The sequence below is a fragment of the Haematobia irritans genome, chromosome 5, assembly GCF_050003625.1.
Source record: "Haematobia irritans isolate KBUSLIRL chromosome 5, ASM5000362v1, whole genome shotgun sequence".
NCBI classification, from domain to species: Eukaryota; Metazoa; Arthropoda; class Insecta; order Diptera; family Muscidae; genus Haematobia; species Haematobia irritans.
In genome coordinates, this window is record NC_134401.1 from 175,305,228 (window position 1) to 175,320,185 (window position 14,958).

A 14,958-nucleotide genomic window follows, 5' to 3' on the forward strand; every position below is an offset into this window, starting at 1 on the left:
TTTTTATTCTCGATGGAGGCAGCGTCTCTGTAAAATATCTGAAAAACAATCATTTTATTCCATTTGGAAAATCAAAAATTGTTCACTAATATACCTTTTACAATATAAAATTGTGAAAGGTATATATAAATAAATAAATAAAGTGATCGTTTTACAAATATTTTTCCAGACACGCTGCCTCCATCGAGAATAAAAGTACTGGCTGATAGACGCTGCCACATGTAACTTGCAACTTGTAACTCAACGTCATTGTTTTATTAATGCAAAAATTATGTTAAATGTGATGTGATAGTCGTATAAATGTTATATTTGTAAGAATTTATAAATTTTTAATCAAATTAATAAACATCTAAACAATCGTGTTTACTTGACCACAATGATTATTTTACAACTACCTTAAAATTCACTTTTTCTGATAGTTTGAAGGGGCTCTTATTGGCGCCGTTCTAAATTTATTAATAAAGGTACCTAATAATTGCACTCAAGCGATACTTTTTTTGTAGTAACTTGGTATGGTACAACTTCTCAATAGTGACGGCGCTTTGCCGACGAGTTTTGGATGTCGTATACGATTGTTTTCGACGTGATGGGGATTCTCAGAAGCGCCGTAAAATTCAAAAATGTTGGAAGGGCAACTAGTTTATTATAATTTATTTAAATAAAAATGAAAATAAAGTGCTGAAAACATAGTTATTACGCTTAAATTTGTGAAAGGTATGTGCCCTGTAACTTGTAACTCAACATCGTTCTTTCATTAATGCAAAAAATTATGTTAAATGTTATAGTTTTTCTGATAGTTTGAAGGTGCTCTTATTGGCGTCGTTCTAAATGGATCTAAAAAGGCTGATGAGAAACTTTTTTATAGTAACTTGGCGTGGTACAACTTCTCAATAGTGATGGCGCTTTTCCGACGAGTTTTTGATGTCGTATACGATTGTTTTCGACGTGGTGGGGATTCTCAGTAGTGCCGTCAAATTCAAAAAATGTTGGCATGGTGGACAACAAAAAATGGTAATTTGGTGGCTGCAATTGTTGTTTTTGCAATAGTGAATCTACCTTTTCTAATATTTTCATTCGAGAGCTATTACGTCAATGTGGATATCATACAAAGGAAGAAGAGGATTAAATCAGTCGAGCGAATTTATTTGTATGCCGCATTATTTTAGGCTAATATAAATCAATTAAAAATAACGATGGATATAAACTTAAGAATAATTGAGGCCGTGTCCAAAATGCCGTGCCTATACACTAGCAGTCAAATTGAAGAAAGAAACAAACAGTGGAAAAGGATCGCTAAAGAGTTGGACATTGAAGGTAACTTTTATTTGTAGTATTTTTATTACGTCAATGTGAATACAAAGGAAGAAGAAGATTAACTCAGTCGAGCGAATTTATTTGTAGAAATGTGTGTGCAGTGATGCCAATTTGGTGCATTAGGCACCAAATTTAGTGATTTGTGATTTCTAAGAAGCACCAAAGAAAGAAGGCACTTTTTTTTAAAAAAGCACCAACTTGGTGCTTTCTGGCATTTTCATTTAGTGCTTTTGGTGCCTTTTTCATTTTGAACAGTATTAAGTTTAATTGATACAAAAATTAGAATTAGACTTTCAGGAGCTTCAGAAACTCAACTTTATTGCCAAATATAGAATTTGATTATTAAGAAGGTGGTATTGATTATTTTTAATTAATGTTGTTATTGAGGGTATTCTGTAGAAAAGTCTAGCGACGAGTGCTGAATTTTGGAACTTGATAAAGATGTCATTAAATTCACAAAAGCACGCAGAACTGAAATAAGCAATAGACTCCTTCCATATATATAGTGATTTGTGATTTCTAAGAAGCACCAAAGAAAGAAGGCACTTTTTTCAAAAAAGCACCAACTTGGTGCTTTCTGGCATTTTCATTTAGTGCTTTTGGTGCCTTTTTCATTTTGAACAGTATTAAGTTTAATTGATACAAAAATTAGAATTAGACTTTCAGGAGCTTCAGAAACTCAACTTTATTGCCAAATATAGAATTTGATTATTAAGAAGGTGGTATTGATTATTTTTAATTAATGTTGTTATTGAGGGTATTCTGTAGAAAAGTCTAGCGACGAGTGCTGAATTTTGGAACTTGATAAAGATGTCATTAAATTCACAAAAGCACGCAGAACTGAAATAAGCAATAGACTCCTTCCATATATTAATATTTTGAAAGTTGAAAGACATTACTGATGAAACTGAATTGGATGAAAGCATTAAAACTGATCAAGGTGTATACTTGAATAGCGGTTCATAACTTCATAAAATACAAATTCAATATAAAAACGTTCTATAATACATCTTCGGAAGTTTTTTTTTTTATTTTATAGCAGAGCATTTAATTTTCCATTTTGGTTGGAGGTGGTATGTTAGAATTTATAATATATTTTTGGTGCTTTTTGGCCTTAGGGAGTTGGCAACACTGTGTGTGTGTTACGCTAACTTCCGAACGAAACAAGCTATAGACTTCAAACTTGGCATAAGTAGTTGTTATTGATGTAGGTCGGATGGTATGCAAAATTTTGAGCCATGCAAAAATTGGTCCATATTTGTCAATCACACAAAAATTCGTCCATATCGCCAAAAACAATCTACCAAAATTTTATTTCTATAGAAAATTTTATCAAAACTTATTACTATAGGAAATTTTGTCAAAATTGTATTACTATAGAAAATTTTGTCAAAATTTTATTTTAAACTGAATTATATAGTTGTTTAATATATACCCCGTATGGACTAACTTACAAGTGTTAAGTTTTAAGATAAGATGTTAAGAAGTTTTAGGATACCTTCCCTGCCAACATTTTTTGAATGTGACGGCACTACTGAGAATCTTCACCACGTCGAAAACAATCGTATACGACATCAAAAACTCGTCGGAAAAGCGGCATCACTATTGAGAAGTTGTACCACGCCAAGTTACTACAAAAAACATTCTCATCAGTGCAATTATTAGGTGCCTTTTTAGATCAACTTAGAACGCCAATAAGAGCTCCATTCAAACTATCAGTAAAAGTGCATTTTAAGGTAGTTGTAAAAGAATTATTGTGGTCAAGTAAAACACGATTGTGTAGATGATTATTAATTTGATTAAAAATTTATAAACTCGTATAAATTTTTATAAATTTATTAATTTTAAAAATTTTCCGTTTATCTCATCACATTTAACATAACTTTTTTCATTAATAAAAGAATGATGTTGATTTACACGTAGCAATCAGCCGTTTGTTTATTCTCGATGGGGGCAGCGTGTCTGGAAAAATATCACGTTATTCCATTTGGAAAGTCGAAAAGTGTTCACTATATACCTTTCAAAGTTTTAAGCGAAATAGCTATGTTTTCAGCACTTTATTTTCGTTTTTATTTAAATAAATTATAATAAGCCAGTTGCGCTTGGCGTTTCATAAAATATAAAATGGCTCTTCTAATAATAGTGATGGCAAAATACTTTCATGTACATTTTGTACTTTTTGATATGCTTCCCCCCATCACAGTTGGTGATTGTTGTAGTGACATTTACGAGTCTGTGGTAGCGATGAGGATGAAATGGAACTTTGAAATGCTGGCAGGGTTGCCATCGACAATTGTTACCGCAACCCAAATAAATCGATTGTGGATGACAGTCTTTAGTAGAAGTTTCTACACAATCCATGGTGGAGGGTACATAAGCTTCGGCCTGGTCGAACTTTTAAGAAAGGTATTTTCTAGGTATCCTGATAACATTTTTTTAATTGCTGGCAGAAATTTGATGGTAAGTGTTTTATCCAAATAGGCCTAAATCTACTTTAGTACAAGTGGTCCAATGGCCAGCGTGTAGACTTTTCGATTCTAAACATAAAATGTAATATACCACTTTTTGTCGGAAAAACCTATTTTCGGAGTTTCGAGCTCCTAAAGTTTTCATTTCACTCTGTCCATAGGAGAAAGTCTCAAACACCGGCCAATTTTCAAGGGTCGGTACATGGAAAGCTACGTTCTTCCGACAAAATTTTTACTTAATATTTTCTCTTTAAAATTTACTATTTTTACCAAAAAAATGGGAAAAACAAAAACACAATTTCATTAATTTCATGAAAATTGCTGTCAGAATTAAGAAAAATAAAAAGGAAAATATCGATTTTCAGATGTCGATATCTCGGAAACTCGAAACGACAAAAAAATTACATTTTCGCTTTGAAATCCCTTGTTCCTGTGTTTTTCCTATCTACTAACAATTCTTTTTGAGGTATTTAATTAAAGCACACAATTGGAGGACATTGCTTGCTAAATTATTTTTTATTGAATATTTCAAATTTTTTGAAGTATTCAATAAAAATGATAACAAGAGTGTCGAAAAAGGCCCTGAATTTGATTGACAATCGAAAATATGGCGGCTGACATTGGTGCAAATATATCTTCTGAAAATGGGCGTAGAATTAAATTCTTAGTCGATTTAGCGATGTCCGTCTGTCTGTCCGTCCGTCTGTCTGTATATGTAATTTTGTGCACAAAGTACAGCTCGCAATTTAAGTCCGATCGTCCTCAAATTTGGCATAGGGCCGTTTCAAGGGACAGAGACAATCGCTATTGGTTTTGGAAAAAATCGGTTCAGATTTAGATATAGCTGCCATATATATTTATCCCCGATTTGGTCATAGTTGGCATGTTTATCAACCGATTTTCTTGAAATACCGTACATCCAAATATTTTATGCATCTCGAAAATCTTGCAAAATATCAGCCAAATCGGTTCAGATTTAGATATAGCTCCCATATATATCTTTCGTCCGATTTAGACTCATATGACCACAGAGGCCAAAGTTTACTACCGATCTTCGTGAAATTTTGCATTGCACAGAGGGTAGAATTGATATTCTACCAATGCTTGGTAAATTTGATTGAAATCGGTTCAAATTTAGATATAGCTCCCATATATATCTTTCGTCCGATTTGAACTTATATGGCCTCAAAATCCAGGGTTTTGCCGTGATTTGCTTCAAATTTCGCACAAGGAGTACGTTTAGTAGTATTGGTAATTGTGCCAAATTTGGTTTAAATCGGTTAGATATGGCTCCCATATATATCATTTATTTTATCATTTTATTTGCTCAATTTTGTAATTTAAAGCCGTAAGGCCGATGCAAGATAAATTACAATAGAACTACTAATACAAAACAAACATTCCATAAACAATATAATGATGATAAATTAAGGTAAATAATAAAAATATTGACGAATAAAATTACAATACATTTTTTTTACTTAAAATTAAAAGTTAAATAGTTAAATAATAAAAACATTGATCAAAATTACAATAATATTTATTTATATATATATATATATATATATATATATATATATATATATATATTTTTTTTTTTTTTTTTATTTTTATTTATTTTTTTTTTTATTTTTTTTTTTTTTATAATAAATAATTTTTAGCTAATTACATTATTATATAACAATCAGTATCAGCATTGAGACAGGTAAAAGATACTACTGGAACAGGAAAAAACATAATTTTATCATTGGTTATTAGCAAAATGTTGAAGGTTTTTCCGATATGTATAGCAGGAAACTTCGAAAGTTCTTAGAGGTGGGGGAAGAGCGTTAAATAATCTCACTACTCTAACAACGAAAGACCCATTCATGAAGGCCTGAACCATTGGGATTACTAGTTGGTTAGCTCGCACAGAGCGGCAAAACACAAAAGAATTAACGATAAAAGTCGGAATACGACTGCGGAATATCTTGTAAAATAATATTATAAGCCGAAAATCTATAAAGTCATAAAAATTACAGTTGAGAAAACGTTTTACATCTGGACTTACATGATCAAATAATCTGCGAGAATATACATACCTAACTACTCTATTAATTGCAAGGTGTATCCTCTCCAAATTCCTTCTGGAGGTACCCGAATAAATCTCAAGGCAATATAAAATATTTGGCATGATAAGGGCATGTGCCAAGCGTTCCCTAACATAACATGGCAGTACCAAATCCGTGTTGTACAATTGCCGCAAACCAACCGTAGTGCGTGAGACTACACTATCAACATGGAGGTCAAAAGATAGCTTGTCGTCCAATATCACTCCCAAACATTTAAGACTACTCACAAATTGAATGTCGATTCCATTATAACAAACCCGTAGGTTCGTCACATCACCTCTAGAAAAAAGCAAAGCTTTCGTCTTAGAAGCATTAATACTAAATTTATTTAAGGACATCCATGTACCAAGAGATCGCAAAGCCAAATCAATCTTACTCTGTAGAACATTAATAAATCGGTTAGCTCCTTTAAATATCAACTGTACGTCATCTGCATAAGCAAACGGGGTACACCAGGTACTTAAATTCTCAAAAAGATCATTAATAAAAAGAATAAATAGAAGAGGTCCCAATACTGAACCCTGTGGAACACCACTTCTAACAGACATGGTAATAGACGAAACTCCTCGAACATGAACAAATTGATCCCTATCAATCAGATAAGAATAAATCAACCTACAAGCACTTCTACTAAAACCAAATTTACTAGATAGCTTATTAATTAACCCGAAATAATCAACCCTATCGAACGCCTTCTCCAAATCAAGAGAAACCAAGACACCAATATTGCCCTCAGATATACATTTGCGAACTGAATCCGTTAGCCCCGCAAGTAACATAGCAGTACTCCTACCATTTCGAAAACCGCATTGACAATCATGCACCAAGGAGCTATTCTCCAAATATGAGATCATCTGTTGTTTCAACACATGCTCAACCGTCTTCGAAAGAACTGGGAGGAGTGCTATCGGACGGAAATCAGAGCTGTCCTTTTTCTTAATAGGATTAATTTTCGCAGTCTTCCAGACTATTGGGAATGTGGATGTCGTAATTATCTGATTAACAATGTGCAATAGGAAAGGTGATACCATATCGAAAACAGTTCTCAAAAATTTCATAGAGAAACCATCACTACCGGCTGCATTAGACTTAACTGAATAAAACCCAGTGTAAAGCTCTGAAAGAGTAATATTACTAAAAGAGAATCCATACTCATTTCCAAAAGAATGTAAAAAATCTTCCACACTACCTGTGGTATCGGACTGACTGTTAACAAACGAGGAATTCATATCATTCAGATATGCGGACGAAACACTTAAGTAATTGATTTCATTGCGCAGGCCCAGACCATTATCCCTGATTACCTTCCATAAATCCCTCGGACTACTACCCTTGTTAAAAAGTCTAAAGTGAACAGACTTCTTAATGTTCCTCTTAATTCTCTTACAACGGTTTCTTAATCTGCAGTACGTCCTCCAATTCAAATCACTTCTATCGCGCAGGAATTCCCTATACGCAAGATCACACATCGACTGATGATATCTAATAACCGGACTACACAACCAATTATCAGATGTATAACGGATTAAATTCACCTTCTTCTGAAACGCTGTATGGAGCATACCCAATCCGCGCGTGAAAATCGACATCTGCAAATTAACGTCCGACTCGTAATGAATTCGACCAAAGTCGGCCGCAATAAATTTCCGTTGAAGAACCTCCATGTCGTAATTATTGTAGTCATAATACTCATAAAATTCATTACATCGCTGAGGCAGAATGTCAAGAGATATAAATATAAACGCGTGTTTCGAAATACTAGGACAAATAAATTGTCCGCTGTGTTCTACTTGATCAGGAGAAGACGACAGGAAAAAATCGATTAGAGAGGTTGATTGGTGAAAAGCATCGAAATGTGTCGGACAGGAATTATGGATTATTGATACGCCAAGTCTACTACAGGATTGTCTCACAGACATAGCATTCAAAACGTCAAAAAGGTTCTTATTAAAATCTCCCATTATGACAACGTCGTTATAATAAACCAAGAGATCGGCAATTTCGCTTTCAAATGCCCCAAAATTACCATGGGGTAAATAAACCACACCTACCAATACCTTTCCTGTGTCAGTAACAACCTCAATAAAAAGGCATTCAACATTACCATAATCCCTGCCCGAATATACAACCTTATGGCTCAGCTTCTTTGACACAAGCAGCCCTACTCCGCCACCCCTCATATTAGGACGATCATTCCTGCAAAAAGAATACCCTGAAACGTTAACAGATTCCGAAGGCGTGGAGGGTTTCATCCATGTCTCCGATATGCCGACAATATCTATAAAACTCTCTTCAACAATGTTCTTAATTTCCATCAATTTAGTCGAAGCTGGATTAATGCTCAAATTTTGTGAATTAAAGTGCATAAGATTTAAATTTCCTCTTCTATTTGTAAGTTCTGAACGCAGAAACTGATTGTTATGTATAATAGGACCTATATTATCAGTGTACATAATGAAAATATTGGCAAAATAAAAAATAGTAGCAGTTAAAATATTAAAAAATATCATGTCTTTGAGCAACCGTAAACAAATAAATAATAGAAGATATTACAATAAATTAAGAGATCAGCTGAGAATCTACTAGATAGTATTAGTTATACTTAAACATTAAAAATGGGTACCAACTGGTTATTTTCCTTATTGTGAGAGTCAAGTAATTCACTACATTGATTAATGTCAAGGGACATCCTCTTCCCATTACAATGGCAGATAACTACCTTGGGCCGGTCAGCGTTTGTTAACTTATATGATCTTATAATTCCAAGTCTTTTTAGTTTTCTACACAGAAACAAAATATCTGACGCTGCCTTTTGCAAGTGATCATTTAAATAAACCTTTGACCTTACATCACCGCCCTGTATATCAGAAAGGAACAAGGCACTGCGTTTATGGTAATTGGCCATAATACAGTCTCTTGTATAAACGGAGTTTAGTTTGACGAGAACCGATTTCCCCTTAGCCATGTAGCAGCAGTGCTGAATGTCCCCTGGTCCCAATTCTACACCACAAAGTTCTGCGATTTTAACTATAGGCCTCCTCAAATCCTCTACTCCATCTGGTAAACCATTTATTACTATATCTGCTCTGTTGAGTCGCCTTCTTTGTATATCATTCTGCAACTCCAATTCATTAATTTTCTTTGTGCACATAGTTTCAAATTGCTTGGTAACGGCAAGACAATTCATTACATCCTGTTCAACTTTCAAGATTTTTACATTGAGTTCATTGCGAACTGCATCTACAATTTCTTCCATATTATTCTTTATGTCAAAAATTTGTGACTCAATACTTTCTTTGAATGTATCAAACACTGAAGAAAAACGTACTACTTTCGAGTGTATATCTTGTTTGAAAGTATCAAAAGATAGCGAGAAATCTCTCATACGGGTTTGCAATTCCTCACGAAGAGCTGACGAAGTCAAGCCACTGTTCGTTGTATTATTATTACCATTGCATTGGGATTCATTATTGATGTTGCAATTGGTTTCATCGGCCACCCCGCTACGGGCGCATTTGGGACATTTAAATAAAAACATTTTACTTTTATGCAAAAATGAATGGACATCCCTAGTTATCTTAACGCATGAAATGTGGTAATAATCATCGCATCGGTAGCAACCAATGCTGTTCTCATTTTCCTTTACTCGCTTAGCACACTTGGGACAAGTATATATGCGGCTTGCCATAATGATGATGAACAGATCCCAGTGCAAAAAAAAACACAACAGCAAATATTCTCACACAAAAGAGAACAGCAAACGGTAAAGTAATGATGGACAGCGGTTGACAGCAAACCAAAACAATCCCAAAGAGCCAGTATTCTAGCAAGTGTTGATCAGTACATACACGTGATGGCGGAAAATTTTGTAAACAAACACAGTTGTTTGGCAAACCAGCAGAGACACAAGATTTTTGGTGATTTATTTTCAAAAGATGAGTGTTTGTGATATTAAGTCCAAAGGCGTACAAGCACAGTGTATTTTTGTATTGATAACCGAATGAGAAAACTACTTCAAGTTTATATTTTCTTTAATACTTATTAATTTACTGGAGCTCACAATATTTTTTCTAGTTGCTCATGGCAGGGTTGCCAAAGAAAGAAGAAGAAGATATCTTCCGTCCGATTCAAATTTTAATTCTAGAGATTTTGTAGCAGTAAAAAATTGTCTCCTTTATATAGCTTCCAATAAAGGTGAAGTAGTTGAGATGGTAACACAAATGTTGGCCTACATAGGGGGTGAAGGGTATAATACAGTCGGCCCCGCCCGACTTTAGACTTTACTTACTTGTTTTATTTGAAATATGATTACATTCAGTTGTTAACACAAATAAAAAGTAACATATATAGCATTAAGTTAAGAAACAAAAAGACATTGTTACGATGTCAACACTTTTGATTCTTGACTATCACTCAAGAATCAAAAGAATCTGTGTTGGCGATGTAATGGAGGAAATTGCCAAATATTGTTTACATTGCTGTTTTGTTATATATTAAATAAATAATCATTCTAATTTTAGAACAAACATTGAAACTGCGATGGCATTCTATATTGAAACGATATCATTCCGAAAAATTACCAACACTTTATGTGGATCGTTTACAATTTATGAAGCGAAATTCACACATACGGCGCGATAATAAATGGCCGGAATTCGAAATCACAGCTGACACAACAGAAGAGCAAAAAAATTGCGAAGAATATGTATTCCTGGAAGTTGATGAGATTGAAAGCCAAACTACAATTAGCAAATATAGCGGTGTGAAGAATGATAAAAGAAATCCAATAGTAACTGGTAACGACATTTCTTCCGTATGTATACCTGACAATGGAAATAAAAATAATAAGACTAATGGTAATAACAAATGCAATGATAATGCAAATAAAGAGAATTTTTCTGTTGTTCCGACTGACGACTCCTCTAAACAAGCCTGTTTGGGTTCATCAGTAGTAATCAAAGCTAATCCTGAGAAAAACACTGAATCTATAACATCACCCTCAGAACGGTGCGAAGATGTTATTTTCGGAGAGTTGGTGACAGCTATGCTGAAAAGAATGAGTGAAGATAAGAAACGAAATATCAAAAAGGAAATAATGAACTTATTACTATCATAAATATACATATATTTAGCCAAATATTTTTTATAATTCTTACATTTTGTTTGATTTTAAAGTTCAAATAGTTGATATACAAACTTTGAATTGTAAAGAGTTTCGGTTGGAATTTACGTATTTGTATATTTCGGAAGCAAACAAAAAAGGCACTATAATATACTCTAAAGCTTCTAAATGCGACGAGCAAACATTGTATTTGCTGTTATTTCTTAATTTTATAAATATTCAGATTTTTTGGGAAATACAAGACATATTCTTAATATACTGTTGTTATTGTGTTACGATAACCCATAGTTATTCTTTATATTTGTTTCAGAAAAAATAGCAGACAATGTGCTAATTCAGTAAAATTGTTGTTTTTGATCTCAGCTATCAAAACCCTTTTTCGGAAGGTTCAAGTGTAGTTCACTTTGGGTTGCGTGAATTACCCGAATTTATTCTGATAATTGGTTGATAGTTTTGCTGCAAGTAGAGGATGCTGATGAGGAATGTGGTAATTCCGAAACAGCTGTACATCCAACCATCTTGCAGTCTATAGGGCTTTGCCCAAATAAATTTGACAAGCATACTTTTCCTCTGTTGGTTAAGCTACACTTGTAGTTTAGTCAATGCATGGCTTTAAGCTGAGATCAAAAACAACAATAACGATTGAAGAGAAGCCAACAATAACAAACAAAACGAATTCAGTAAAATATTACAAATCTCCCTTTTTCATCAGAATTTTTGGTATTTTAGCAGATTTTTCTGCTGTGTCCCCTAACAAACGTTTTGGGTGTTTTTATTGAATTTCGCACTAAAAACACAGTTTCTTGGCCCTCTCTCTTCGAAATTAATCTCCATGCAGACAAAAAAATAAAAATAAAATCAGAAGTCTTTATTATTGAAAGCTGTAGCATGACTACAACTGATGCACAGATCTCGCTAGATGGTATTGGAATTTCAATCTTATCATAAATATATAAATGTATATATTCTACACTCAAACGACAAATCTGCAAAAATCACAAGAAGTCTGATTAAAAAGAAAACATAGACACTATTTACTGAGAAAGCATTTAATATTAAGACATAACAGCAAAGATGTTTGTTGATCATATTTAGAAGCATTTTTTTATTTTTTTATTCTTTGGATAACAGTTTAATAGCTAACAATTTTCTACTGTTTTTGCAGAATGTTTTCTATGAGGTTATACATGGTCGAAAAAGATGAATATGTTGCAAAATCATCTTCAAGACTGATATAGCTATAGAAATAAAACAAATCTATTAAATATTATTACAATTTTAATGCGAGCTAATTGGACATGAAGATTAAGGAATAGGTATTATTAAGCTACTGACAAAAAAAAATCTATTATAGAAGCGTATTTAAAAAGACCACAGACCGCCATAGGTTTTCACCATGACGAAGAAAGAACAAAGGTTGTCTGAAACTTCGTTTCAATTTCAATTTCAATTCAATTTCAATTTCCATTTATTTGGTAATACAAAGCCAATGAGGCCAAATAAAAAATGTATTACATGACTATAGCCTAAGTAAAGATACATAAAATAATAAGTGTGTAAATTTAAAATTGTATAACAATTTTTACATGAGTAACTCATAAAGTTTTTCGGTTGTTTTCGTTTTTTTGCTGATCGGATGTTGCAGATGCTTTTTTGTTGCATATTTTGTTTTTTAGAACGCTCAAACATCACAAATAGAAAAATATATAATAAGTTCAATTTGTGAATTAGATGATTGGTCAAATGAGTCAAATCTATGTTATTTGCAGAAAAAATACATCTGAAGTATAAAAAGCGAAATTTATTACACCAACAAGTGTGTAAGAAGATACGAAGAGTTCCAAAAGTTTTGGGATACTTTGAAGTCGCCAAACAATATCGGGATGTTATTTTTTGACACTTTTGTATGAGCCGATGAACACGTCCAGTGAGCATTATGATATTTGTTAAAAATGTGTTTATAAATCCCTGATTTCAGTCTTTTTTTTCCTGCCGCAAATTCTCCCTCCATGTCCAAACGTGCTCTTATTATAAATTTGGTGCTTTCGGAATCCACCTCTACCCTAAAAAAATTTGCAAAGAAGTTAAAATAATATATGAAATAAAAATAATTGAAACATTTAATACTTACTTGACCCTAGTTCTTTATACTCGAAACCTCTTTTAATAATAAAATGCATAATTTTAAAGTGGGCATGTAAACAATGTTTATTTGTGTATATTTCTACAAGTATACCAAAAAATATTATCTTTTTTATATAACAATTAGACGTAATAATAAATATGAATTTGATTTACTTATGGAAATACAGAAGAAAACATTTTAATTGAACCTACAAACTCCTAACCATTAACTATTCTTGGTTCATTTTGAAAAATAAATTTTATTTATTTCTAATATATTATCTATGCAAATTTAGGCCAATACAAAAATGGATTTCAAATATTATTATAATTAAATTTACTGTTAACATATATTTTACTACATTTATAGTTTTAAGCGAATGTAATGGCTGATCGTAAGGGAAATAGATGAGTGGTATAGAATAGTAGTTGCAACATTTCATTTTCGTAGTGTGATGATATATCGTTCAAAATTTCCCTGCTTTTCATTTGAAATGTACAAAGAACGTTAAGTTTAATAAATGTATCAAATTTTGCTATACTCAAAACTTGGTACTTAAAATACATTTTCGTAATATGAACGTTTTACAAATTTTTTCGTGGATTTACACCATTTTTATTTTAAGCAAATATTTTTAAGTGTATAGTATAGTTACGACTCTCTATTTGTGATTTTTTTATATGTAATTGGTGTACATAACATTTACGAAAAAAATGTTAGTCAAGCCTTGTACTGTTCTAAAAACGAATGGATTAATGCTGAAAATATGACACTCTTTGATATTCTTGATTTGTTCTAGCAGAAAGTTCTATTTGGAAGATAAGCAGATAAGCCGTTCGCAATTAAAGTATTTTGTTTTCTTTCAATGAAGTTTCTTTGAATGCGCTTGTATGATTGTTTTAATATAGTCTATAAATAGACATCACCAAGAAATTTGTTACCCGTAGAAAAATCTCCTAAAACTGCAAAAAGTCTGCTGTTTGGTGAACTATAAAACATTATTGCAATAGAAAACAATATAAACTAGGGGCTATTGCAATACAATTAAAACCAATATATTAAGGGTATGTCTTGTATTTGCTTAAAAATCTGAATATTTCTCAAATTAAAGCAGAACAGCAAACAATATATAAAAAACAGTTTTTGATTCTTAAAAATACTCATTTATTGGAAATTATTTTAAGTACCGCAGTAATCGATTATACTGTAGATAAATAATAAATTTTGGTTGTTCTAAAACGAACTGTTTGCACCTAAAGATCCATGTAATTACACGTTCAGATGATTTCTTCATAAATTAATTTAATAAACAATTAAAATATATCTAATGTTTAAAGAACATATACAGCTATGTATTATAAAGTATAAAAAAACATAAGAGTAATAATAAATGCCTAATACAATTGTATAAATGTGCGATTTTTGTTTATAATAGTTTGAAATCTGATAATAGCCTGTTATATAAGAGTATCAATTTTGAAAGTGAACAAAAAAAGCAAAAAGATACTAACACGATTTATGGAAAATTCCCAGTTAAAGCGCATATTTGAACTTTAGGTGCAAACGAACTGTTTGCACCTAAAGATCCATGTAATTACACGTTCAGATGATTTCTTCATAAATTAATTTAATAAACAATTAAAATATATCTAATGTTTAAAGAACATATACAGCTATGTATTATAAAGTATAAAAAAACATAAGAGTAATAATAAATGCCTAATACAATTGTATAAATGTGCGATTTTTGTTTATAATAGTTTGAAATCTGATAATAGCCTGTTATATAAGAGTATCAATTTTGAAAGTGAACAAAAA

The 14,958-nt window shown here is 32.1% G+C and overlaps 1 protein-coding gene across 2 annotated transcripts in view; it reads left to right on the plus strand.

Annotated features, from left to right (window-relative positions):
* Positions 1–1,098: 1,098 nt before the first annotated feature.
* LOC142237805 (uncharacterized) overlaps positions 1,099–14,958 on the plus strand; it is a 51,102-nt gene continuing 37,242 nt past the window's right edge. The window contains exons 1-2 of one of the 2 annotated variants that reach the window (XM_075309226.1): positions 1,103–1,314; positions 10,414–11,042. In XM_075309226.1, coding sequence (XP_075165341.1) covers positions 1,194–1,314; positions 10,414–11,009 — 717 coding nt within the window. In that variant the 5' untranslated portion in view covers positions 1,103–1,193 and the 3' untranslated portion in view covers positions 11,010–11,042. Of the gene's footprint in view, positions 1,315–10,413; positions 11,043–14,958 lie in introns of those variants that run through there. The other variant, XM_075309227.1, reaches the window with a different exon arrangement.